Source organism: Drosophila yakuba, chromosome 3L (assembly GCF_016746365.2).
Source record: "Drosophila yakuba strain Tai18E2 chromosome 3L, Prin_Dyak_Tai18E2_2.1, whole genome shotgun sequence".
NCBI classification, from domain to species: domain Eukaryota; kingdom Metazoa; phylum Arthropoda; class Insecta; order Diptera; family Drosophilidae; genus Drosophila; species Drosophila yakuba.
In genome coordinates this window covers 16,181,348-16,207,944 of record NC_052529.2, presented here as the reverse complement: position 1 = coordinate 16,207,944, position 26,597 = coordinate 16,181,348, and the positions used below count along the sequence as shown (strand labels likewise).

The window sequence follows — 26,597 nt, the reverse complement described above, 5'->3', positions numbered from 1 at the left end:
CTTATCGCCTCAAGGTCACGGGCAAAATTCCAAAACACACACACACACTTGCCGCCGCCAACAAAGGCCTAGGACAGACAGGCGCGACATTGAAAATAATCGCTATTCTCGGCAGCCGCAAAAAACGTGTCTGTGTGCGTGATAAGCTATTGGCGCCTACGGATATACTAATGAACGATCGCCAAACGATGAGTGTTTCCAAGGGTTATAAGAATGGCTGACATTGTACTTGGCCCTTGGTGATAGTGGTGAAGAGCTCGGCAATTTGCCCATTTTCTAAATAAATAAAGTTAAAGGGGTCCAACGTATTAACTTGCAACTTACGTTTCTGCAAAAAACATTACCAAAGTCAAATGAGAACACAAGCGATTGGTTTTTCATAATTTTTGTTGATATATTTTAAATACTTATTTTCAATATTTTATTCACATATTCCATTCTGGGGGGTTTTCATTGTGTTTCCATTTAAAACAAACTGTAATATTATGTTATTTCACAAATACAAATTTTCTGTCAATTTTCATTTTTATGGAGATTTCATCAATTTTCGGAACATTTCCTCATCCTTTCGTCTCATTCTTCACATATTTTTTCGATTTTTGCCAAATTCTCATGTTTAAAAACTCTTTTTTTGCCGCAATTTGATTTGTGACTGTCCTTGAAAATATATTCATGTGTATATATATATATATATATTAATAGATATTACTCATACGGTATTTCATATGCCTCAGCTGGAGTTGCCTCAAAGTTGCATTATTCTTCTCAATGTTTTAGTTTCTATTACTTTACGTTAAACTCTTACGGCTGTTTACGGATACGTTTTACATATACTTTACGTTACGTTACGCTTAATTGTCGCAATTTCATTGTTTCAGTTGTCGCTGCCGTCGTTCGGTTGGATTTCCCTATCAGAATCCATCACCAATTATCATTATCATCATCATCGTGATCATCATAAACACCCATCTGCATCATCGCCCAATGCTGAGATAGTTTTTACATAAAATATTCACTTTTAGTTACACAATTACAATATTCTGCTGTCGTTTTTCTGGCTAAAAGTTACGGACAATGTTACATACACCTACATACTCGTACATACATACACTCAGACACCAAAATCGTTTCATCTACGTACATATGCTGGCGTGTATATATAAAGTCAATTATTGAAGTGTGATATCTTTGTTAATTTCGTGGTTTTTGGTGGAACCATCGCTTCCTTACGCTGCATAAATTTTAAAAGAATATAATATATCTTGTAGATTTCCCCTTCTCTTTGCATTTTTTTTTTTATTTTTTGCCAACGTTGACGGTTTTTGCTTTTACACATTTTCCTCAGTGGCTCGTCTATACACATAAAATTGTTGTTTATTTAATTGTGATATAAATACTTTCGATATAATTACGTAAATTTTTTACAGCACGATAGTCAAATGGAAAATGAAATCAAGTGAAACCGAAAATCTTACCATTCCAAAAGCAAAGTAACGTAAAACTGAAAATTTTAGGAAAAAGTGTTCAACTGAAAAAAAGAAATTGAAATGAAAAAACTTAAGAGGCTTTTCTTTTGAAATTTTTAAACAAATTTTTTATTGATTTGACAATACAAATTTCTGCGCCAGTGTAATTTTTTGCTTGTTTTTTGTTTTTTTTTTAATTGTTTTTGCATCTTTGTTTTTTGTTGTTGGTTTGTCTAAGCATAAAAATCGTAATTAATTAATCATAATAATTAATAATCATAATAGTACAGCATAATTAAAATGTAATTAATATAATAGTTTTGTTGCTACCGCAAGTTTTCTCTTTTCTTTTTTCTGTAATATAAAGGTATACTTTACTTTTAAATAATATATCATAATTTTTGTTTCTTGTTTTTTTTTTGTATTTTTCGCTTGGTTTTCTAAGATGCCAATCAAACATTGAATCTTTTAAGCATAGGTTTCTTCATTAATAATTATGTGTATTTATATGTACTTTAAATATGTTTTTGTGTTTAATTTAACATTTAACTATGTACACAACAGATATATTTAACGTTGGGCTTCTCTTCTTCATCGTCGTTTTACTGCTTGCTGCTAAAACTTTAAGCATTTTGTTTGATTTTCAATTACTTCGTGTTTATTTTAATCGTATTTTTTGTGGTAGTTTTAAAATTAGAAAACAATATCTATTCCACTTGATTCTTTAGCATAGAGAAGAGCTTTGTGCCAAAGGAGAACTCAGGAATACGGATAGCTAGTTGGTCAGATAGAAAGTTCGATAGGATGGAGGGAGGGGGGTGGTGGAAAACTATAACAAATTCATAAAATTAGTTAAATTCATAAAAAATGAATCGTTATCAACTTAATCGTAGTTAAAATTTGTTGCAAACTGCACTTCAATTCTGCTTGGAGATCGCACAATAAAAAATTTCACACACATTGTTTTTGTTTTTAGGTATTTAAAAATTTAATAATAATAATTTGCAGTTTTTTCAAAAAACATCCAAAAAAGCAAAGTAGTTTTGCTCCAACTACAACTAAAGCGCTAAACATAGTTACCAATAAACGTAATTAATATGTACAACAAGAGCTTAAAACTTATAAAACAATCAGGGGTCCAAAAACGTGTGGGGGGTGAGAGGGGGTTTGAGGGGTGGGGGGGGGGGGGGCGTGGGGGCGTTTTCGGTAGCAGCTGAAGAAAAGTTAATGCAAAATCAGAGCGCTGCCTTGGGTTTGTTGGTTTCTTGCTACGTTAAAGTTTAACTGCTAAAATATATTTATGTTTTTTCTCTTTTTCTGTTTTTCTTTTTCTTTTGTAATACCATTCAAGCTTGGGTTTTTTGTTGTTTGTTTGTTTGTTTGTTGGTTTTTTCTTTTTTAAATTAATAACTTGTAGTTGTTTTGTTTGTTGTTGCTTTAAATATTAGTTTTAAATTGCATGCATGTTGGTTTTGCTTTCAAACTTTGTACACGGCTCAATTAAAAGGTAAAATAATTTAATTCAACTCCTGCCGATCCTTAATTGATCCTGCTTCCTGCTTGCTGCTTGCTGCTTTCTGCATCGCTAAACTGCCACTGCCACACCCAGTCTCTGTCTCTGTCTCTCCCACTGCTCCGACCTTCCACCTACCTCCGCCCGCTCTTACGCCTCCAGCATGACCTTGTGCACGGCGGCGTTCAGGCCGGGATTGGGTGAGGCCACACTCGCCGGCGGACTGCTGCTGGGCGCCGGACTGGCCACCGCCGACGGAGGACCGCCATTGGAGGCGGTCACAGTGACGTCGGCGGACAGCGTGGGATAGCGCTGAACGGCATTGGCGGCGGCCACCAGAGCGTGCAGCTTGCTGGGCGGCGGCGTGGGCGACTTCTTGGACAAATTGAGCGGCTGCGCCGAGTCGGCAATGTCCACCTGCAGTTCCAGCAGGGGCGTGGCGCTGCTCGATCCCGAACTGGAGCTCGCCGGCGCACTGGTGCCGTTGCTGGTGGAGTGCGGCGACTGGAAATACTGACAGCTGCTGGCCGAGCTGGAGCTGCAGTTGGAGGATGTGGAGGAGGAGGACGAACTGGAGCTGGAGCTGGAGCTCGAACTGGAGCTGGAGCCATTGCTGTGCGGCGACACGGACTGCTGGCGCTGCTGGCAGGTGGTGGTGATCACCGAGCTGCTGCCCCACCGCTGCTGACTCTGCACCGCCGATGGCGGCGGTGTGGAGCTGCTGCTGGGACTGCGGTTGCCCACGCCATTGGTGGTGCTGCTGGCGGCCGTGCTGTTCTCGCGCTTCAAGTAGTTCTGGATAATGTCGCTGCGCTTCATCTGCTCGGGCGTCATGCGCGGCTCGGCCATGAGGGACTTGGCCAGCACCGAGTGCGAGCTGGCCATCGAGGCCTTGGGGCTGCTGCGGGTCAGGTGCATGTGCAGCTGGCTCTGGGCGGGATTACCTGCGGCGGCACTGCTCGCCGTTGGCGGGGGCGTGGCCACACTGTTCGGCACTGGACTCTGCCGCGGACTGCCGGCACTCAGGCTATTCGAGCCGGATGTGGAACTGCTGGCATCCGCCTCGGCGGTCTCGAACTCGCGATGCCGCAGGGCCCGGAACTTCTTGTGCGGCTTGTAGGCCTCGTCCATCAGCGAGTTGGTGTCGTACAGTGGCGGCGCCTGCAGCACGCGCTTCAGCACGGGCATGTCCTCCACAATCTGCCGCTTCAGGTGGCTGCTGGTGGAGGGCTGGGGCGAGCGTACTGGTGACACGGCCACCACACTCAGCTGCGGATGCTGCACCACCTGGCTGTGATTGGCGGCGGCATCGCTGCAGTCCAGCGCATCGTCGACACTGGAGCGCGGACTGGAGCACGAGGAACTGCCCCCCGAACTCACCGCCTTGCACTCGTTCTTCTCGTTGCCCGACTCAATGCCCGAATCCGTGGGCGAATCCAGCTTCCTGTAGCGCGCAGCTCCGGCGGTCAAGTGGTGGTGCAGTTGTGGGTGCTGCTGCTGCTGCTGGCACATCGCGTGTGCGCCGTTCAAGTTGCGGGAATGCGCATTGCTGAGTATTCCTGCAAGAAATCAAAAAAAATAATTTCAAATTAAAAGGGGAGTTATAAAAACGTATCTCTACTGTTAACTTTTCATTATACTGAGAGCAATATTACTACTGATTCGATTGTATATATTCCATCAAAAGATTACTCACCGATCTGCTGCTGCTGTTGCTGCTGCTGCTGCTGGTGCCGCACAATCGGCGTGATTGTCAGCCCGTTCTGGGTGAGATGTGCGTGCGAGCCCACGATGTCCATGTCAGCTGCTCCGGAGTCGCCGCTGGAGCCGGAGTTGGCCCGGTTGCGCAGCGGACATCCACCGGAGAGGGTGGCCGCCAGCAGAGGAGCCGAGCTGGCCAAAGCCGAGGGCTGTTGCTGCGGCGGCGAGGGCAGGGACACGCCCTGTGGCTGTGAGCTGCTCGGACTGCCGTAGTCGAGATCGGCGGACTCACTGCTGGAAACCGAGCCCAGCGGACTCTTGGCCGCCTCCACGTCCATGGCGTCCGCCCAGCTGCCCGAGGGCGACTTGTTCTGCTGGCCATCGCTGTTGTTGCCGTCCTCCATGGACCACATCTGCTGGCGCAGCAGCTCCTTGTGCTCGGTGCGGAATACGACCAGTTTCTCGGTGTGCAGGGTGCTCAGGGTGCGCAGATCGGGCATCGTCTCCAGCAACTTGGCCAGGAACTCCGGCTGATCGGGCCTATTCTGGGCCACAATGTACTGCAGGCAGCCCTTGAGCCGCGAGTACATCTTCTCAATGAGCTCCAGGTTGCGCAGACCGGGGCGATCTGGCGTGATCAGAACGATGGCGCAGAACAGGCCGATCTCGGCATCTGTCAGGTTCATCGAGTTCATGCGCTCCGCAAAATTGAAGGTGGAGTCCACCAGGAAGCGGGCATTGGCACCGTTCTGGATCGCATCCCGTCGCATCACCTGGCCATTCAGGCAGATGATCGAGTTTATCGACGAGTCGAACATGCAGATCAGGCGCACAAACAGTGCATCAAAGAGTCCCGCCTTCAGCAGCGTGAACTTGTCGTCCTGGGTGAGCAGCTGGAAGCCGGGTATCATGCCGGCAAAGTCGATCACGCCGCGAATAACGTGCGCGAAACGCTGCGAGAACTCCTGCTCCGATTGCAGTTCGGGGGCGGGGTTCAGCGGACAGGCCTGCAAGTGGAGGAATCAAAGGGTTAAGGGTTAGAAACTAGCTAGTTTAAACTGTCAAAAATGCAGTAACCTACAGTGACTATCCTAGAAGTTGTCACAAACTTTTCCTATAACTGTTGCTTTCCCCGCACCCCATCACCATCACGTCATCGCTTATTTCACACGCGAAGGTCAGCGAACCTCCCCTCCCCCTCCCGGCCCACTCATTTAAATCAATAACAATAACTATTTGTACTTCCGCACGCCCACCACGCCAGCTATCTGCCATCTCTCTCTGTCACTCTCTGTCTCTCTCTCTCTCTCTGCGAATGTCGCATTTCCTTAAACGCCGCTGGAAGCTTTCAAAAACATAGAAAATAGAGGGAAAGCTTCGCCTACGTCAGCTGGCCGGGTTAGTTTTTCTGGTTTTAGTTTCTAGGGGCTGCTCTCCCGTTATTCCCACCCCCCATCCCCCACCCCCTCTGTTGGCTACATCCCCTCTGTAGCCAAGAGCTTTTGCCGCTGACATTAGCAGCCAAGGTCGACGAACTAGAGTTCAAGGTTCCGCATTGTGTGCTGTTACTACTCGTACATGCTTGTTTTTCTTTTTCCTGCTTTCGGCGCGTGTTTTTCTATTTCGCCAGCGGAATGGGGTGGTGCTGGATGGGGGGTGCTGGATGGGGGGGTGGTAAGTGGGAAGTGGGAAGTGGGAGGTGCTCCGCGTCTAAGCCGAGCGAATGTTCATGTTATTTCGCCATTTGGCTTTCCGGGTTTTGAGTTACACGAACATGCGCCAAGTGCCCCAGACAGCGAACGTGCCACCCCACCCCACACCCATCCACCCACCCACTCCCCCTTCCCTCCCACCATGCGCACTATCATCATCTACACACCATTGTTTTCAGCGACTTGGATTTGAATTTACGTTTGATTTCATGTGTGCCACTGCTACTCGCTTTTTATTTGCTACGTTCTGTTTCAATAAGCACACGATGTGCTGTCTGCCGCCAAATCTTTTTTCTCATTCCGATTTTCATTTGATTGACCTTGAAAATGTGTTTTCTTCGCGCTAAAGGCTATAGAAATTGGCTCGCACGCAAGAGAGAGGGAAAATAGCAGCCGGCAACCGGCAAGCCAAGCGATTTTCGCCACATTTTCTTTTTGCCGGCGCTTTGACGTCGTCGTATCATTTGATTTTCCGCCACGAAAAAATATTTCTCGTCTGCGCAAAAGCGGAAATAGTTTGCGAAAATACTAATGACTATGTGTGTGGGGGCTATTTATGAATCGACTCCCTCTGCCCGAATTTCCTTTCCATATCACAAGATCACATACCATACTATACCATACCATATACCATCCCATCCCAACCGATTCGATTCGATTCGCTTCGACCTTCAATTGGCGTTAGTGTGGCCTTGTGTTTTTGCCAAAAATAATTCGCAGAACTCTTGTACCGACTGATATGGGCGGCCAGATTGAATAATCTCTAGGGCTAATCGTTGTGCTAGAGGAATTTCTATTTTGGTTCCGAATTCTGAATTCTAAATTCTAAATTCCGGATTTGAAATTTCGCCGAGATCGTAGCGCCTCAACCTCACCTTGCACCGCCGGCGAATCTTCCGCCTTCCGTCATAAACTGAATTGCTGACATTTTGCATATTACGACGCTGTCTAATGAACCACCTGACAATTTTACAGATTGCTCTCACTGTATCTGTATCTGTATCTGTATCTCAATCTCTAAATGTATCTGTGCATATGTAGATACATTGCAGTTTTGTGACGCCGTTTGTCTGGCATTCGCTTCCTCATACTCATGACATTTTATGCATATTTTGTTGTGCCATTATTGTTTACTCATATATAGTGGAAAATATGAACTGCAAACAGCGAGAGAGGGAAAGAGGGAAGCGGATCCGCTCATTTCGTTCACTCCAAGGTTAAAAAATAACTCGCTACAAGGTCGCTGTTCTGTACTATAGAACACAGGTACATATATAGTACTTCTGAAACTCATTTCGATCGCATTTGATTTCTTTTCTTTCTCTCTTTTCTCCTCGAAACACCAAATCGAATTTTAACTTTTTTAGCCTTGTACTTGACTCTGACTTTGTGTTTTTGCCATTTCTTTTCGTTGTGCTCGTGTCGCTTTTAAATATTTTAATAATAATTTATTTAAATGGACAACGCATGTGTCTGGCCCGCTCTCGCCCTCTCGCTCTAATCCTGTGCTATCCCACTCTTTCCCACACTGATAGCAGCCCGTGTCTATATGTGTGTGTGTGTGTGTGTGCTTTCATTAATAATGACGCTACGCTTGACCTTGAGCTTTAGAACTTTGTTTGTGTACTTTGTTGTTGCCGAGAGCCGGGACACGTTTTTTATATAGCACTTTTCTTTATCGCATTCGGCTGTGGTATGTGAAATGATTTTTTCGGGCTATTATTTACAGCGCCGCATCTGTACTTCTACTTCCTCTATCTACACATGTATTTTCCCCCACCCCCCCGGTGACGACGTCGTTTTGTAAAATAAACAAACTGCGGAATTTACAAAGTAAGCACAAATACAAACGCTGGCTAGCATTCATCATTCGGCTGTCAGGGGAAACGTCATAAATCTGACATTGACGCGCTGCTTTTCGTCAAGAACTTGACCCCAAACTTGCCACTTCAATGGCCACGTTTGGAGGCCCCGCAAGAATCGCCGAAGACCAAAGACTATGAAAGAGTCTGAAAGAGTCGTTTGTAGACGCGTCTACGTGTGGCGTGCAATTTCCTGGTTTAGAATCGTGCAAACAGGTTCACCTTGGCGCATGACTAACGCCGGCAGTAGGCAGTAACCAGTAAGCCAGTAAGCCAGTAAGCCAGTAAGCAGTAACCAGTAAGCCAAGTTGCCAGTTGCCAAGTTGCCAGTTGCCATTTGGCAGTGAGCTTAAGGCAAAAAGCAGTTACTAGCTAGTTGATATTGTTTTGCTGATCGATCTATGCATGTCAACAGAAGTCGGCGGCCCGGAAATGTGACTTCGCCTACGCCGTAACCTTTGGCGGTCTATTAATAATTATGTACTATTTATTATACGATACGATACGATAGTCGACATAGGGCAGCAGCTAGACATTTTCATAATTTTATGGCCAATGCTTATTTACGATGGTGTCTGTAGATGGAGTTGTAAAATCGCTATGCTTGTTTGTTCTACTTGGTAATAAATTAAAAACACTATAAACCATATTGTAATGATTTGTTTGATTTTCCTACTAGCTCTTTAGTAAATTCTATCTACACTTCCCATTTTAAGAACTTGAAGTAAGACTCACCAGAAGTGTGGGCATGGAGTAGGAGGGGCAATCCCGCGCCCGCTGCCGCATCGCGGAGACCTTCTCCTTGGTGAACTCGCAGGTCTCGAGGTGGGCGCGCAGCACGGCGGCGAGGAGGCGTGGCTGGTCATCCAGTTCGGTGGCAAGGGCTCGCTGCTGGCCGCGATTCTGGGTGCTCTGTTGCATGGCCGCCAGGATGCGCGCCTTTTCGCGCTTCGGCACGCGTCCAAAACGCACAGCTGCAATGGGAAAAAAAGAGGACATATTCGTTTAGTTTTCGGCCTTGTAAGCGGTGCTTAAACCTAGACTTGAGCATACAATTATGTGCCCCATCAATTACACACTTCACTGCGCTGCACTGTGCAGCAGGTGCAACGACCAGCTGTTGTCCTGCTGTCCTGTTGTCACGCAGGAAGTTCCCCGTCTGCCCCTGCAACTCACAGCCCTTCGAAGTGGGTCAATGCCTCAGCTGCCTCTGCGTTTCTTCAGTCTGTCAGTCTTCGGTGTTCAGTCTGCAGTGCTCAGTCTTCAGTCTTCAGTCTACAGTCTTCTCTCCCCTGTTACACTTTCTCTTTTTTTAGATTTTTAATTTCTGCCTTTGGCCGCAGCCGAAAAATTTGTATGTGGGTGAACTTTCACATTTCACCAGCGAGAGGAGAAGAAAAAAGGAAAATAACAGGCACATTTGCGGTCACGTTTTTCGCACTAGAACCAAAAGGGAATCAAAGGGGAGTGCAGATCGATAAAAGTCGGTCGAATTGTGGCTAATCAGGAGAGACAAAGACCTACTTAACGTGTGATTTGTTCATTTAACAAGTTTAAGCTACTTCTTTTTCTAACATTTCATTTTTTAGAGTGCCACTTAAGCCACTGGCCATTTGCGAGCAGCAAACAAAAAATCTGACAAATGTTTGGCCAACTTTTCAATGTCAAAAGAAATTTGCACTCGCACAGTTTCACTCCGGCTTGCTGGCAAAAGTGAAACAGCAACTCAGCTCGGCTCTTTAAGTGATTTTTCACCGCTTTTTCCAGCAGCCAGCGAGAGAGTGTGACCCACTTGCCGTGCAGCGAAATCCAGGCCAAACGAAATGGAAAATGAAGTCTGCGCAGGCGCAGCGACGAACTGCGCGTAGAAATTAGAGCGACGCGCCGCAACGTCCAACTTTCCCGTGCGGAGAGACCGAAAAAGTTGGTCAAACATGCGATATTGTTGCTCCGCTCTTTCGGCTCTTTTTCTTGTTGTTTTTTTCCTATTTTGTTGTTTTTTTTTTTCATTTAGAAAATAGCAACGCAACGCTGCCTTCGCCGCAGTTTCGATTCAAGTTTAAAGCTCTTCCGCGGCAAAGAAAAAAAAAATTGTTGTATGTTTTTAAACGAGGTCAGCACTTCAATGGCGCTCGCTTTTGGTTGATGCTATTTGTTTGGAGGCATCGACAAGAAAGGTAAAAAAAAAAAAGGTAAACACAAAGCGAATCAAAAGTGGGGAATCTCAGAACGCCAGCCTGCATTTCTCTGGGAGTTTGGAGTTTGTTCGACTTGATCTTTTTTGAAAACCGAAAGCTGCTGGGTGTTATTTTAATCTTGTTCAACTCTTTTGCTGGCCAAATCGGTGTCAGTTGGCTTAGGGAAATTTGCTGTTTGCTGTTTGCTGTTTGCTGTTTGGCTCTTTCACTTTCTAACTTGAAGTTTTGTGCGACTTTCGGTTTGGATAACTTACGCGCATTGTGATAGTTGACGTTGCCTTTAAGTATGCCCTTCAATATCGGGAGTTCTTCGCCCATTTTTGTGTTTTCTGTGTTTGATTTGACAAAATATCTTGACTTGGTCACTTTTCCCTTGGGGGGCACATCAACCACTCAGTTGAGCTTGCTCATTAAATATTTTGTATATATTTTTTTTGGATAATTCTTCTTGTGGTTTTTTGGTTTTTGGCACACACACAGCTTTTTTTTTTTTTGGTTGGTACTCAGGTACATGTGTACATATGGATGTTTGCTTGAGAAACTTGTTATCTTCTTTGCACTTTATCTCGGTTAAATATTTTAATTAACTGCTGTTTTGTTGTGAGAGGAACTTTGTTTGCTTGCTTTTCACATTGATTGAATTTTTTTGGAATATTTAGCAAATAAATTAGTTGTTGGTTTGGTTTAATTTGTGTGTTTGGGCGCGTAATCCAGAAAGACGAGTGTGTAGTGGTGGTTGGGGAGACTTGGTCGACTTTTCTTCACATTAACAATTGCCTTTAACATTCGTTGGCATTAATCAGCATTTTGTTTCATTTAATTCATTTAATTAATTTTAATTAATATAAATATTGTTGAAGTTGTTACTGCTGGCAACTGCCGCACTCGCGTTGTGATTCTTGGCTTATTTCGGATCCCGCGGATCGCTGGCTAACATGACAAAACTCGACAAGGTCTCGAACGCGACTAACTGTAAAAGCCAAAGCGCGTTACGAATATACCCAGAGTGCGGAGCGGTACGCTATGCTATGCTATATGGTATATGGTGTATGGTATCGGATTTGCCCGAAATCGAGGAGAGCGAACCTCAACTGCGGCGACTGCGACGGCGACTGAGCTTCGGTCTCAAAACAGAAACGGAAAACTGAAAACGCCGCACAAAACACAGAAACACACAAAAGCCGCAGAGGCAACGACCAACGGAGCGGAGCAGTCGTAAGAGAGCCAAAGAGCGGACTTAAGAGTTGCAAAAGCTCTCTGTCAGCCCTTGTTTTCATTCTCCTAGTGTTACTGGTGATAAGATGTGTAGCTCTTGCAATAACTAAGATTAATTCTGAGTTTAACCGATAAATTCTTTAAAATAATATTATAACGTTATAATATTTGGTGCCATTACCATTTGCTCAACGTTTGAATTATAAAATTTGTGTATTTGCAATATAATATGACTTTCTCAATACCTTTTGTAATATGCACATTTCCTAATTGCTCTTCAATGTATCGAAACAATGACCCACCCCACGCACAAAGCAAGTTCAAGCGCTGATAAGCTTTATGTGATAAGCTTGCCCCAACAGCTCCTCTTCATCTTTTTTATCGCGGCAAATATCTCATTTGCTGCGGCACAAAAGTTCAACAAACCCGAAGAGAAAAATGTAAGAGCAACACTGACTCTCTTTGGAACTCTTGAGCTTCGCAGAGCTTTTCACCACACAAGAGCAAATGCAAGCTTTCGGCGAGCTTTTTTCGCACTTGTAATATTTCGCACACTGTCATTGTACACACTGCGTATGAGTGATGTGTGTGGAACATTGCGCATACGTCTCGTTGGCAGGTGGAAATTCTAGGATGGAGGCTGAGGCCAGTAATGAGTTTGTTAAATCAAGCTTGATGACTTCGCGCCTGAGTGGATAATTTACGACGCCACTGGCCCCGTCTGCCAGTCGAGGGTTAAGCATTGAGTTTGCATTTAAATGCAGATATTTTTTCTACTCTCATAGCTGACTCACTGCGCTGATCATCGGCCACTGACGTAAGTGTTCCAGATTGTTTGTTTATTCAAACTCTGGCTTTGTCATCGAGTCGGTTCGGTTTACCCCAGCACACACACTGGTCAATGAACTTAGCGGCCCGAATGAGGCCACAAAAACGTAACGAACAACGAGCAACATTTAATAATCATTCCGGCGATGCGACGAAAGTAAAAGTGAAAGTTGTTTGCCTCTTTTTCGGGTAGAAATTTTCGTGCGTGCCGTGGAAATGCAAGCAACTGGATTGGTCAACAGTTTTGGGTAGGCCTACAATGGTTGCATAACGCCCCGAAGGTTGGGGCTAAACATCGAACCCACCAGAAGGCGGAAGGGCGGAAGAAGGAGAGACAACTGGATTGCAGTGGGGCGAAGGTGGCCCAAAAAAACGAAACGATTGCGATGTGATAACAGGCCGGTAATTTAATGGGCTTATTTATAATTACATCCATTGTTTCGCCATGCTCAAACTGGGACTTTTTTCTTTCTTGTCTTGTAATGTAAAAATTTGCTTTTAAATGAATAGTAGAGTAAGCTCCACTTCTGAATCTCTCATCTTTCATTTACAATGCAAAACTTATATAAGCGTCTGCTGCGGCTCGAACGGAAACCAGTTCAATAGCATCGCCGTGGTCATAATTGACATTCACAATAATGTTGGCAATTAAAAGCCAATTAACAAGTTTCACTTTCACTGCGACAAGACGCGACGTCAGCCCCATTTAGCGCCGTGCCATCCCAAGTGCCTTGTATCAAGTTGCTTTCTAAACGCCAGTTGTTTATGCTTTCTTGTTACTGTTTGGGCATTTGCGCGGCTCACTTCCTGAATTACGGGGAAATAATGATAATAAACGAAAGCCGAATACCGAAAACCAAACTTGTTGTTTACGAGACACTCGAGTTCATTGCACCCACCGAGCGGAGAAAGAGCGAGAAGAGAGTGCGGTGGGTTAGGCCTACTTTCGGCTGGGGAGGAAGGTGATTCACAGACACCTTTTGGATGGCTTTACGTAAAGTCACATAAGCGACACAATTGTTGTTGCTTTGGTTTCTTGGTTTTTCGTTTTTGGTTTTTGGTTTTTGGCTTTTGGTTTGCTTGCGTAAGTTGTTTACAACGCGATCGAAGTGGAAGCGTGTGGAAAGAGCCACACGGACAAACAAAGGGGGGCACTCACAAAAGGAATGATATATACGAAAGAAAGCAAAGGGGCCGCAGCGAACCCCCAAATAATAATATTAATAACAACAATAATAATAACGAAGCCATCATGCGTTTGTTTTGAAGTTTCTCGAAAATCTCCCAAGACAAAGAAAGCCCCCGCATAAGCAAGCATTTTATTTTCATTTTTATTTTCGGTTTGGAGCCTTCGTTGTCGCCGCCTTTTGTGGGTCATGAAAAATGCCTCAATGAAAATCGCCGGGGAGGTCGCCGCCGCCTATAGCGGCGCACAGCATATGGCGCATAGCACTTGACATCGCTCGGATCGCTCAGGGTAGAGCAGACCCTGTGCCATATTATTAATTTTACATGAAACACGAAAAGGTCGTGCCTCGCAACTCATTTCTCATCGATGACGATGACGGCGAACAAAAGGCGAAACTCGAACAAAAGGCATACAAAAGCGGGCTCATTAAATGATTGTGTTTTTTGCATTATCACATTACGTATTAACTAACTGATACCTATTTTAGCGATTGCATTCTATAAAATCTACTCAAGTAAACGGATTGAAAGTTTGAAAAGTAGCCAGCATAATATGCATATATTTCCCAATAAATAGCTTTCCTTTCCCATCCCTGACCTCTACAATTTCGCTCAGTAAACAGCCAGCTTGTGTACAAGTTCAGAAATTCCGAAATTATACCCCAACCCCCGCGCGCGAGTAATTGAAATTGGGTCAAGCTGATCTGCATCTACGCGCATTTCAAGCGAACGGACTTCAAACGCATACGCAAAAATAATTCCATTTCGTGTCTAATCATTTTCGAATAAATGCGCCCCAATGCCGTCGCAGTCGCCGCTGCGGCAGAGGCGAATGACCGTGCCTGACCCAAATAGAAGTCGCTGCACTCGGCGACAAACTGCAAGCCCCCTCCCCCCCCCTCTTCACTGCCCATCAAGCAGCAGTTTGAAACATTCGCGTTTCGCTCAGCCTCTGACGTCGTGCAAAAATTGCAGCCGAACGAAACGAAACGAGGCCGAGTGCAATGAACAGCATTCAGCACACGCGCGAAAGAGAGGGGCATACGCTGGCAGAGAGAGCGAGAAAGAGAGGGAGAGCGAGAGAGAGAGAGAGAGAGACGGCATGCAAATGCAGCTACGACTTCGAACAAGTTGCGACTGCTCGCTGCTGGATGTTGCAATGCGAAACCTTCGAGAAATTTTACAAGAGTCGTTGAACTCTGCGGCTCGGTCGCTTAACTGTGGCCCAAACGTAGCAGCAGCAGCAGCAGCAGCAGCAGCAGCAGCAGCAGCAGCAGCAGCAGCAGTGGCAGCAGCAAGAGCAGCAGCAGCAGTGGCAGCAGCAACTGCAACTGCAACACCAGCAATATTGCTGCAACATTGCTCTCTCGCAGCAACTCTCCGCATTTGAGAGCTGGAAAACTAGTTTTTGGCGCCGAGGCATTGAAAAAAGCGAAAGTACATTTTTTATTTCGCCCGCTCCTCCGCGGCAAAAAATCTACAGATGCAGATAGATGTGTGTGTGTGTGTGTGTGTATGTGTATATACATATGTGTGTGTAAAGCTCGGCTCGTTCGCCAGACGAACGCTCTTCGTGGCGCGAGGTAAATGAACCTTTTGAAGGTTCAGCTTGCGTAGTAGGCGACGCCAGCGTCTCGTGTAAAACAAGTTTGTTACGTTCGCCGTTGGCAGTTAACTCTTTTTCTTTTTCTCTTTCTCTTTCTTTTTATTTTTCTTTTCGCCTCTTGCCAGCCTTGTTGTTTTCTCAGCCTTTCGTTGCGTTGCGTTTCGTTTCTTTCTTCGATTCGCTGCTTTTGGCGCTCTTTTCTTCGCAATTTCACCGTTAACAACTTTTTGTGGCTGCCTTTCGTGCGGCAGGTGAAGGCAGGCAGGCAACGACTTTATGTAACCAAAGCCAAAAGCCAGGAAAAAAGCAAGCAAAAGCAGCGTCATCAGGCGGCCAAAAGGCAAGTTGTCAAGCAGCTGCCGTTGCCGAAGTATTTCAAAGTATTTATTCGCTGCTGTATCCTCCCTTTTTCGGTGATGGATGCCACGCGTGAAATGATTTCACTTACGAATAGTGGGTAATTGTATAAGCAACGCAGTAATTGGAAGCAAAGAAAATTCCAGAAAGTGCTACCTTAATGAAAAAAGGTTACCAGCAGTGCTAAATAAAGTATATGTTTTGTTTGATCAAGAGCTAATTATAGTGCCAAACATCTAGAGGACTCACTATGTTAGGTAGTTATTATAGTTATTAGGCTTTACCCTTTCGATTGCATTCACCAGCTGCAGAGTACCAAAGTAGCCGACCCCACCAACTCAATGCAGAACCTCACCCACAACGTCATCATTAGCATTTTGTACTTGAAGCTGTGAACTGTGAGCTGTTCGCTGTTTGCTGTTCCAGCGCCGCCCACTCACGCGCCCACTCTCATGAGTCGAGTCGAAGGCTCCTTGAACTGCTCCAAGTGTTCAACTCCTACCAGAGGCCCAACCCCAAAAGCCCCAACCCCTTTGGTCTCTGGTCTCTGGTCTTTAGTATCTAGTATCTGGTCTCTGGTCTCCTTGTCCGCCTTGTTCTCGTTGTTATTGTGAATTTCGTGTAGCCTCCAATATTATTTTAGTCAACAGCTTGCCATGAGTATCTGTGTGTGTAGCACTGGCACTTTAATGTATTTGTAATTGACCTGAATAAAGTTCAAAACACTCGCAGCGGCGAGGCAAGGCGAAATCTACATGCATGCTGTTGCTGTTGTTGCTGTGTGTGTGTGTGTGTGTGTGTGTAGCCTCAAAATAATAATGATTGCGACAACAACAGCAACAACGAGCGTGTCGTAGCTGCCCGTTTATATATATATGTATATATAAATTCATGTGTGTGTCTATATGGAATAAATGCTGTGCCTTCGATAATTGACAATTGTTTGATTATTTTATGTGCCTTGGAACACAGCAGCAACTAATTGCTGGTACGAGTAGGTGCGGTTATCTATTTGCTTCACGCTTAGTTGTCAGGCAGCGATTTTGATCGGCATATATGCAAGATATACAAGATACACAATACAGTAGCGCAGTTAGCTAGTTATGTATATTTATTATTCTAATCTCCAAACATTTTGCGATCGACCTCCAGCCCAGTTTTTTCGCGGGCTTTGGGCTTTTGGCTTTATCGCGATTCTCGTTCGTGTCGCATATTTACTTTCAATTTGCCTAACCTCGCGCTAATTTAAGTTCATTTCAATTAAAAGCCAGCATGTGTGCATGTGCATGTGCATTTGCCAGCTAGCGAAGAAAACTAAACGGCGACCACAAATAAATATATATGCAATATATACGGAATATGAGCGTATGGCGAGAAAAATCCAGCGATTTATTGTTTCTACTTTTGTTTTTGTTTTTTTGCTGCCATTGGACAGCCCACGGCGAACTAATAAATTTCCAAGCAAATCCGCCAAATCAAATGCAAAACAAGAGAGAACGCTATAGTCGAGTTCCCCGACTATCTGATACCCGTTACTCAGCTAGTGTAAGTGCGAAGGACAGTTTTTGGCGGTTTGTGGGCGTTAGAGTGGGCGTGGCCAAAAGTTTTTTGGCAAATAGATAGAAATTTACAAGACTAATACAAAAATGAAAAAATATCAAAACATTTTTCAAAAGTGTGGGCGTGGCAGCTTTGGGCGGTTTGTGGGCGTTAGAGTGGGCGTGGCCAAAAGTTTTTTAGCAAATAGATAGAAATTTACAAGACTAATACAAATATGAAAAAATATCGAAACATTTTTCAAAAGTGTGGGCGTGGCAGCTTTGGGCGGTTTGTGGGCGTTAGAGTGGGCGTGGCAAAAAGTTTTTTTGCAAATCGATAGAAATTTACAAGACCAATACAAAAATGAAAAAATATTAAAACATTTTTCAAAAATGTGGGCGTGGCAGTTTTGGGCGGTTTGTGGGCGTTAGAGTGGGCGTGGCAACCTGAATCGACAAACTTGCGCTGCGTCTATGTCCCTGGAGTCTGTATACTTAATCTCAACTTTCTAGCTTTTGTAGTTCCTGAGATCTCGACGTTCATACGGACAGACGGACAGACGGACAGACGGACGGACAGACGGACATGGCCAGATCGACTCGGCTACTGATCCTGATCAAGAATATATATACTTTATATGGTCGGAAACGCTTCCTTCTGCCTGTTACATACTTTTCAACGAATCTAGTATACCCTTTTACTCTACGAGTAACGGGTATAATGAGCAGCGAAATTCAGTCAACGACGAGTGTTGTCTTGTCTTGTGTTGTGCACATTGTTCGCTGTTTACTATCGGCACTCGCACACACACACGGATACGAATCACGCACACAGGCGCAACCACCTTCACTGCCGAGCGCTGCCACTGCGCTGCGACTGCGCTGCCCATGGTGACCCAGTTTCGCTGCACGTCAGCGGCGGTCAATGAACTGAGCTGAGCTGAGTTGGGACGTATTTTATTTGACTTTTTCGAGGGCGAGGGGGGCGGGCGCTTGTGTGCGCTAAATTTCGGTTTCGGTTTCGTTTTCATTTCTTGCGTTATTTTCGTGTCTTTGCAATACCAAAAGGGAAAAACAAAAAAGCCAAAAATACAACAACAAAAATACAAAAAAACAACACGAACAGCAACAAAATGGCGCCTATTACTGGCGAAGAAATTATGAAAGCAGGCGAAATGTAACGAAGTGAAAAAGAAAGTGTTTCGAAATGGCTTCCAATTATATTTTGGTTTTTTCCAAAAAAGTGAAAGTATGCAACGTTTTCTGCGTGATTTTTAATAAACAAAAAATAAATTATTATTTCGTGGCGTTTTCTAGGTCAGTCCCTCTTGTCTTATAACTGTAAATTGTTCATGTTTTTTTTCTGTTTCTGTTTTTGTTTTCTGTGCTTTTCTGCGTGTGTGCGTTTTATTTTAATTTTCCTTGAGAGATAAGGCAACCGGCAGCGCAGTCGCAGTCGCAGTCGCAGTCGGCGTCGCTTAAATAGCACACGGTCATTTTTATTATAAACAATTCGAAATTTGTTGCTTTGCCTTTTCACATTGTTTTTCTTTCATTTTTTCGATTTCATTTCATTTTATTTCATTTCATTTTATTTCATTTCGTTTCATTTCAGTGCTGTTGCCGAGTTCGAGTTTGCTGTTTATTTGGTTGACGGTCGAATTTTTGTTCGGTTCACATGGCTTATTTTTGGCACTAGCAGAACTAGTTCAAGGATTTGCTAAAAAATTATTGCGCTCAGCTCTAGGTTAGTGGCTATTTAGTGGCTATTTAATGATGGCATTAAAATGGTGACAGCAGCCAGACCGCATTAATGTTTGTTGCTTGTAAACAAGAGCATAAAACAAGTAGTCAAAATTGATGGGGGTATGATTTAGGATATGATTTCTTCATAAGCAGGCGTTGCTAAACAAAACATACAAGTCAAAATGATGTAAATAGCTTATTATTTTGACCATACTGCATATTTGTGTCTGCCTAGATTTCACTTTCCCATTGCCTCACACGCGCGCTCCACATTCGAAAAAATGTCAAAATCTAATCCATCAATTACAACATCGAAGGCAACAACAAATACTACATATTTTACACAAAGGCCGCGTCTGCGTGCTGCCTACAAAACGGCGTATCCCCCTCTCCCTCTTCCTCTGCCACGCTAACCCCATCTTTTTCTCTCGCACACACACACATACGCATGAGCCACTTTCGTTTTCGTTTTCACTGCAAACAGCAAACATGGCCGCCCAGCGAGAAGTCAATGAACGTGGAAAAGAGTGCGAGAGAGTTCGAGCGTATGTGTGTGTGTGTGTGTGTGTGATGTGCTTTCATAATCGCTGGCTATTTCCTGTAAATATTTTCCGGGCTGTGAGCTTAATTTAAACAAATTATTACAAAACTCAATAATAACAAATGCAGTCAGCGTAACGAGAGGAGCGTAAGAGAGAGAGAAAGATTGACAGAGGAGAGCCCGGGGGGAAAGAGATGGCGCTAGCGCGAGAGACACGATGGCCTCGCTCTGCTGTCTCCATTATGGATTTGGGTTAAGTGCGTTCATTCAACTTTTAACACCATTTCGAAATGGCGCACACTTCTCACTCGCCGTCAGCCTGCACTCAATTCATCATGCGGGTGGCTTTTGCTGCTGCGCGGGGAAATTGTTTAAACAAAATAGACAACTTTTACTTTGCCGTGAAATCGCGCCAAGCGAAATGTTGCAATACAGCCACACTCACACACACACACACACACACTCACATTCATTTCGTTCATGGCTGGTCAATGAACTCAGCGCAGCCGAAGGCACTTCGTGTGGCACTCGGCTGCGCTCGTGCAAAGGTGGCTGCTTGAGTTTGCATGGGTTTGAGCTTGATTTCATTTGGCCCATACTATCAGCTCTCCCGCAACCCCCTCCCCCACTTGATATTTGCATAGAAAAGGTGGCAAGGTACTCACCATCGCGACTCATGCCCACGGCAATGCACTTTTTCAGGCGGCAGTACTGACAGCGATTGCGATTGATGCGCAGAATGCTGCACTGCTGGTTCTTGGTGCACGGGCGATACTGGATCTTTTGCTGGATGGAGCGGCGGAAGAATCCCTGTAAAGATGCAAAAAAACAGTACACATTAGCCACTGATAGTCATTAATAATACATCTTTATAACCATATACTAAGAGTAAGAGTAAGTAAACTATAATCCCCCACTCGCAACCTACATCGGCATCTTCGTTGGCTGAAACGGCGGGCGTGCTCCTCCCCGTGGCACTGGCACTGCCACTGCTGTTGCTCAGCGCCGTGTCCAGTTTCTCGTCGAACTTCTGGCACAGGTAGTTCAGCTGCGAGGAGTCCAGGCGCTGGTGATGCTGCTCGCACAGCTCATCGTCGCAGCCCGAGTCCTGGGCCTCGTCCATCTCCTCCAGCTGCTGGTCTTCGCCAGCGTTGCAGGTGCAACAATTGCCCGCACTGGAGTTGCTCGAGTTGCTCATCAGCGAGCAGTTGCTGTCGGAGCTATCCCTTCGCTGCTGCTGATGCTGATGTTGCAGCTGTTGCTGCTGTTGTTGCTGCTGTTGCTGCTGCGTGGCCACAACCTGTTGTTGCTGGGACTGTTGGCGCAGGAGATTGGCGATTTCCTTGTGGGTCTGCGCCGAAAAGGGACTATCACAGTGCAGCTGCTTCATGTTGCTAGTGGGCATGGCAGCTGGCTTCGCCTCAACTTGCTGCTGCTGCGCGTTGCTGCCACCGGTGGTCTGCTGCTGCTCCAACTCGCGCTGCTTGAGCTCCCGCGCATAGCGTATCTTCTTCCAGGGGCACTGATACTGCTCGTAGCTGCTGTCCTCGAGCGATGTGGCCGCCGGGTTGGCATTGGGGCAATCCTCATCGCTGTTGGGGCAGTCCTCGTCGATGCCCGACTCGCTGTCATTTTTGGCGCTCAGATCGGCACATGGCTTTGGTGTTGCTGCTGCGGGTGGCTGCTGCTGATGTTGCAGTTGCTGCAACACTATCTGATGCTGCTGCTGCTGTTGCTGCTGACTAATACTATTTGTTGTCTGGGTGTTGTTGTTGCTGTTGCTGGTGGTTGTCTTTACTAGTGTTGCAGGTGTTTGTTGTTGCTGTTGTACGATTGCTGCTTCGTTTTTCAGTCTTTTGCGTTGCGGTTGCTGTTGCTGCTGTTGTTGCTGCTGCTGTTGCTGCTGCAGGTAAACAATTTGCTTGGGCGTCTGCTGTTGCTGCTTGATGGGCGCCGACTCCAGCAACTTGACCAGCGCCGAGTGTTGCTGCTTCAGCTGTTGGCTCTTGGCCTGCTGCTGATGCGGATGCTGATGCTGATGCTGCTGCTGTTGCAGCTGATGCATCGGCTGATGTTGCTGCGATGTGGCGACAATGTGCAGATTACCGCCGCCATTGCCCGTCAGCAGCACTATCGTTGTTGCATGTTGCTGCTGTGACTGCTGCTGCTGCTGTTGCTGCTGCTGTTGTTGCTGCTGCTGCTGCTGCTGCACGGCGGCAACCTCTTGCATTGCACAAACCATATTTGATTTAGAGATTTAGCTTTTTGGCTTCGAAATGACACTTGAACTCTCGATTGTTGGTTGCTCTACGATTTGCTAATAAGGAACATTGCACACTTCACTTTGATCTCACTTCACTGGCACCAACAAAAATATGCGATATTGCTATTTGCTATTGAACATTTGTTGCTTTCGCTGTTGGCTCTGCTCTCTATCTCTTTCGCTCGATGCTTGATCCAGCTGTATTACTTTTTTGCTTGATTTTTCGCGCGCTTTTCTTGCTCTGCACAACCGCTGCCAACGACGAGCAATTTGCGAATGAAAGCAGCGTCCACCAGCAACACAAAACGACCCAGAGCAACACAAGCTGAAGGCAGCCGAAGTGGCTTTTTGGGCCTCGTGTTGCTTCGGCTCGCTCTCTTGCTCTCTCGGCCTCCACTCCCCACCAGTGTTCCCCGTCTACCCCTCCTTTCGCCCACTCCCACTGATGTTGCTGCTGTCGTTTTGTGTTTTTGTGTGCCAACTGAGGACGTTCACTCCAAAGCGTCGACAGCGACGCCAGCGTCTAACAATAGATGTTGCTGCGGGGATTGTCGCTGCTGTTGCTGCTGTTGTTGCTGCTGCAGTGGGGGCGCCTGGTAAACAATTCTTCGAACACCCACGCGACACTCTGATTTCTCAGGTAGCTCAGGTATCTCAGGTAGTTGCTGCCACTGCCACCTGACTGATCAGCATTGTTTGATAACAAAACAGAGGCGGGCTACATAGTTCGTTCGTTCGATTGTGCCCCATAGATTCTGAGCGCGCGTATTGTGTTTGCTCATGTTTTGATAAATGAGTGACAAATAAGATTAATTGATATGGGGGCTGGCTGAGCCATCAAAGCGAGCATGACAGGCCTAAGAGGATCTCAGATCTGGAACAATATTCCCGAGCGCTTACGCTTTTTGGGGTCAGCTAAAACCGACGAGGGGATGGGGTAGAATTTCCAGAACATTCTCAAATGCTCGAGATAAAGTTGTGCGATAGTTGTGTGACTATTTAGTTGGACTATTTAGTTTGACTATTTAGTTTGACTATTTGTAGTATGAAAGCAAAACACCCAATTTATATAAAGTGTGCAAAGAGTTATAATGTAGGAAATTTGGGATATTTTTAGTGGGCGTTCAACTACACTTGCTGATTAACAAGAAATGTGCAATTATTTGTTAGCTTAAGAACTGACAAAATAAGACTAAGCATAACAATACTTGTATTCCATTTACTTGTGTGCTAAATAAATGTCTGAGCAGCTGTTTCTCCCAGTTCTTAGATACTCTGCAAATATGACCCATTTGGGGCGGCACTCCCCGCCTAATTAACGAAGTGCAAACAATTTGCTTGAGTAAATATTTTTGCCGCATTGAAAATCGCATATGTCAATCGCTGGCAGTTCGATGAACTCGACACTTTCCAACCAGATGATTAAACAATTATATGATGTATTAAATAATATTTTGTGCGCCTTCAGATTTTTTGGGGCCAAAAAATGCACACAACTTGTGTGTCGCAGTCCCTCTCGCTCGCACACGAGCTACGTAACCGAAAAGCCCCAAAACGTTAACGACGTCAGCAGAGGCAGAGGCAAAGCAGCGAGCGCGGGAGCGACTGCGACTGCGACAGCGACAGCGACTGCGGCGGTGGTTCAGTTCAACGAACCCCGCCATTGTCGTGACCCACATTTCGGTCAGCCACCTTCGAATGTGGAGCTGCGAGTGAGAGGCCAATGTGTGCGGGAGCGGGATGGCGAGCGAGCCGAACGGAAAGGCCGAAGCCGAACGAACTCGAACCCGATCCCGAACGAAGTTAAGAGAGTGAGCGAGCTGTGCTCTCAATGCATTTTGCATGCAAATTCGCTTGCAGTTCGGCCAGATATATGTATGTATATGTACCTTGGTATGTCTGTAGGTTTGTGCGATTTTTGAGCTCTGGCGGTCGGTCAACGACACAGAAACCTCAGGTGGGCCTGGCTTTAGCAAGGGGGGAGGAGGGAGGTGGTTGAGTATGCACACATGTATATAAAACTGTCGAAATGCGTTCAAGGAAATATTTGGCAATTAAAAATTTGCACAAATTTTTCGCAAATTTTTTGAGCAGAGCCTGCAATCTAAGCTGCAAAATCAGGGGTCATTGCACTTGGGTTGGGGGTGCTAAGAGATTTGCGCTCATTTTCGTACGCGTTCGTTTCCCCTCCCCTTCTGCCACTCCAACTCCCGCTCCTTCGCTCTCTTTCTCTCTCTCTCTTCCCGTGGCGTGGCCAAATGTGAATGAACTCTGCTCGCAAAGCGAATAACAAGTTTCAAAAGAAAGTGAGAGCACTTCGACAAACACACATAGCCATAGCCTGCTCTCTCTCTCCCTCTCTCTTCCCACTGTGCTCCCCGTCCCATCGCACCCCCCTCTTTCTGGCCGCCCCCCTTTTTTTTGATCCGCAACGTCACTTTATAATTCACTCTTTGTTTGTTTGTTGGATAATTTCTTTTTCGGCTCTGCTTTGGCACATTTTTGCTGCTGCTGTTATTTCTTGTTATTTGTTGTTAATTTTTGTTTTTAATTTTTTTTGTCGGTGGGCTCGAGTTGATTTCATGAATGGTTCTATGCCGCGGGGGGTTTCTTGCCGTTTTTGTTTATCTTCCTGCCAGTGTTTTTTGCTGAAGCCGCCTACCTGTTGGCACGATCGCCGCCTCGAAAACTGCTTGACCAAGATTTCTGTTCTGTTTCGGTTCTTTGTTTTGCTTGGGGTGTATTCCTTCTCTTTGGGGAGGGTGCTACCGTCGGAACTTGACATCAATTCGATCGTTCGATGGATCGATGATGGATCGATTGGTCGCCCCAGAAGAGCTGTTGAGCAGGTCCAAAAAAGCTCGGCCACTTGATGGTTGCCAGGAGAAAACGGAGGAAAATGGAACGATATCGTGGCTGGAATTAGCTCAAGATACTTTTGTATCTACGGGCCGATTGAATGTTCAAGGGACTTTAAAGTGATGTTTCATAGGAAAATTAAAGCAGTTCTTTTGTATTTAGGTTATCGTCTCAACTGATCTCTACTAAAATAGGTATCCCCAATCAATAAAATCCCTCAAACATAAACAAGACATTCCATTCCACAAACTTCCCCGAAAACCATTTGGTAACTTCCCGAAAGATCTCCACTTCCTTTTGCTCTTTCTCCCCCATTTTTTATGTTCTGAGCTGCGTCAACCGCCCACACATATTATTAAAAAACAACTCACACCGCCACATAAAATGACTCTACCTAATCTCCTGTCATAACGTCGATCGTTTGTTGGGCTTTCAGAACTCCGTCGACCGCTTTTCTCCCAGCCCCCACCACCCCTTCTTCCCTTTTGGGGACTCATGCGATGCGTCAGCAATTAGCACGTGCCCGGGTCTTCAGACTTCAGTCTTTAGGCTTCAGTCTTCAGTCTTCAGACTGGCACTTCAAATACGATCCGGAACTTTATGGCGCTTCGCAGTTCATTCAACGCTCGTTCGTCAAGCTCGTTTTGAAGTTTATTCGACAGGGGCTCATAATTCAGAGAAAGATTAACAGGCAAACATTACTAATGCGAACTATTCTGGGTATGGAAGGGGACATTTCAGATTTGAGGGGCTTTAGTGCTTAAATGCCAATTAGTAATCAAATCGACCAGATTCATTAGCTGTAAAAAAGCCAAACTCGATTTAATTGAATATATTTTAAGTTAACTATATCTGAGTTAAGGAGGCAACTTTATCCAGAAAACTCAAAAAATGTTTTCCAAATTATGCAAACAGTGATTATTTTTTTACGAATTTTCGTTTTTAAAGCATACTTTTTACGGTTACTATTTAGCATTACTTAAAAGGGCAAAATCTAATTGATGAAATCAACATTTGCAGAAATTAAAGCAGTTGAGAAGCTGCCAAAAATGTTAAATGATGTGTAAATAAATGATGTTCGAATTACAACTGTGCGACCTGCGCCTGGCCACCCATTCAGGTCAGGGGTCAACGCTCCCAGCCACCAAGGATAATGCCGCCTCTCTCTCTCACTCACTCTCCCTCTTCCTATGGCCTCTCTTTCTCTCCTTCTGGCGTTATCCTGCTGTTCTAGTAGTAAAAGCAACACGAGGTCAGCCGCACGTAGGCAAAAGGGAGTACTCTCACCCTCTCGCTTGCACTTGCAATCCTCCCCCACAGAACACCCCAACTCACACACACACACACACACTCAAACACTGTGGCCTCGCGCTCATTGACGTCACTTCTGCAGTCGCTGGCTCTGCTGCGGCGCTGCTGGCGCTCAGTTCGTTCAACCCGCTGCCTTCATGGTCGCCTTGCAATAGTTGTTATTGTGGGGCACGTTGCTGTTGCTGCTGTTGCTGCTGCTGTTGCTGCTGCTGCTGCTTTTGCTGCCAGTCTTTGTGTTTGCATTTGTATTTGCATTTGTTCTTGTATTTGGGGCGGAATGTGGGGGTGGTTTGGGCGGCAGTCTAAGAGGTATGAGGGGTATGAGGAGGTTGCGTGGCCAGGAACACGTTTAGTTAATTCTAGAACAAGCATGGCCAATCGAATACATGTCCTGATTTATTGAACTAACAGGCGATCATTATGAATGTCACAAAGAACGGAACATTAAGCAATACATTACAAATTTATTATATATTAATTTTTATATACAATAGCTAATGTTTTAACATATATTTTTGTAGTATAAGCTAGCTTAAATCATTAGAAGGCACTACCTCTTCCCTTTGAATAGATATAATTAGCAAGTAGATCGATAAATTCTCATTAGGTCGTAATCCCTGCACGTAAATCAACATAATTAAGGCATTTCGTGTGGCCCAAAGTAATCCAGATTACATTCGATTTCCAGCTAAC

At 45.3% G+C, this 26,597-nt stretch overlaps 1 protein-coding gene across 4 annotated transcripts in view; it reads right to left on the bottom strand.

The window, feature by feature from the left end:
* Positions 1–369: 369 nt before the first annotated feature.
* Positions 370–26,597, bottom strand: part of LOC6534261 (ecdysone-induced protein 75B, isoforms C/D) — a 104,927-nt gene continuing 78,699 nt past the window's right edge. For 2 of the 4 annotated variants that reach the window (XM_015195044.2, XM_015195046.3), the window contains 4 exons: positions 20,137–20,281; positions 8,990–9,228; positions 4,676–5,687; positions 370–4,538 (listed from right to left, as the gene is read on the bottom strand). In XM_015195044.2, the coding sequence (XP_015050530.1) occupies positions 3,130–4,538; positions 4,676–5,687; positions 8,990–9,228; positions 20,137–20,281 (2,805 nt within the window). In that variant the 3' untranslated portion in view covers positions 370–3,129. Of the gene's footprint in view, positions 4,539–4,675; positions 5,688–8,989; positions 9,229–10,706; positions 11,566–20,136; positions 20,282–20,399; positions 21,979–26,597 lie in introns of those variants that run through there. The other 2 variants (XM_015195045.2, XM_002094906.3) reach the window with 2 other exon arrangements.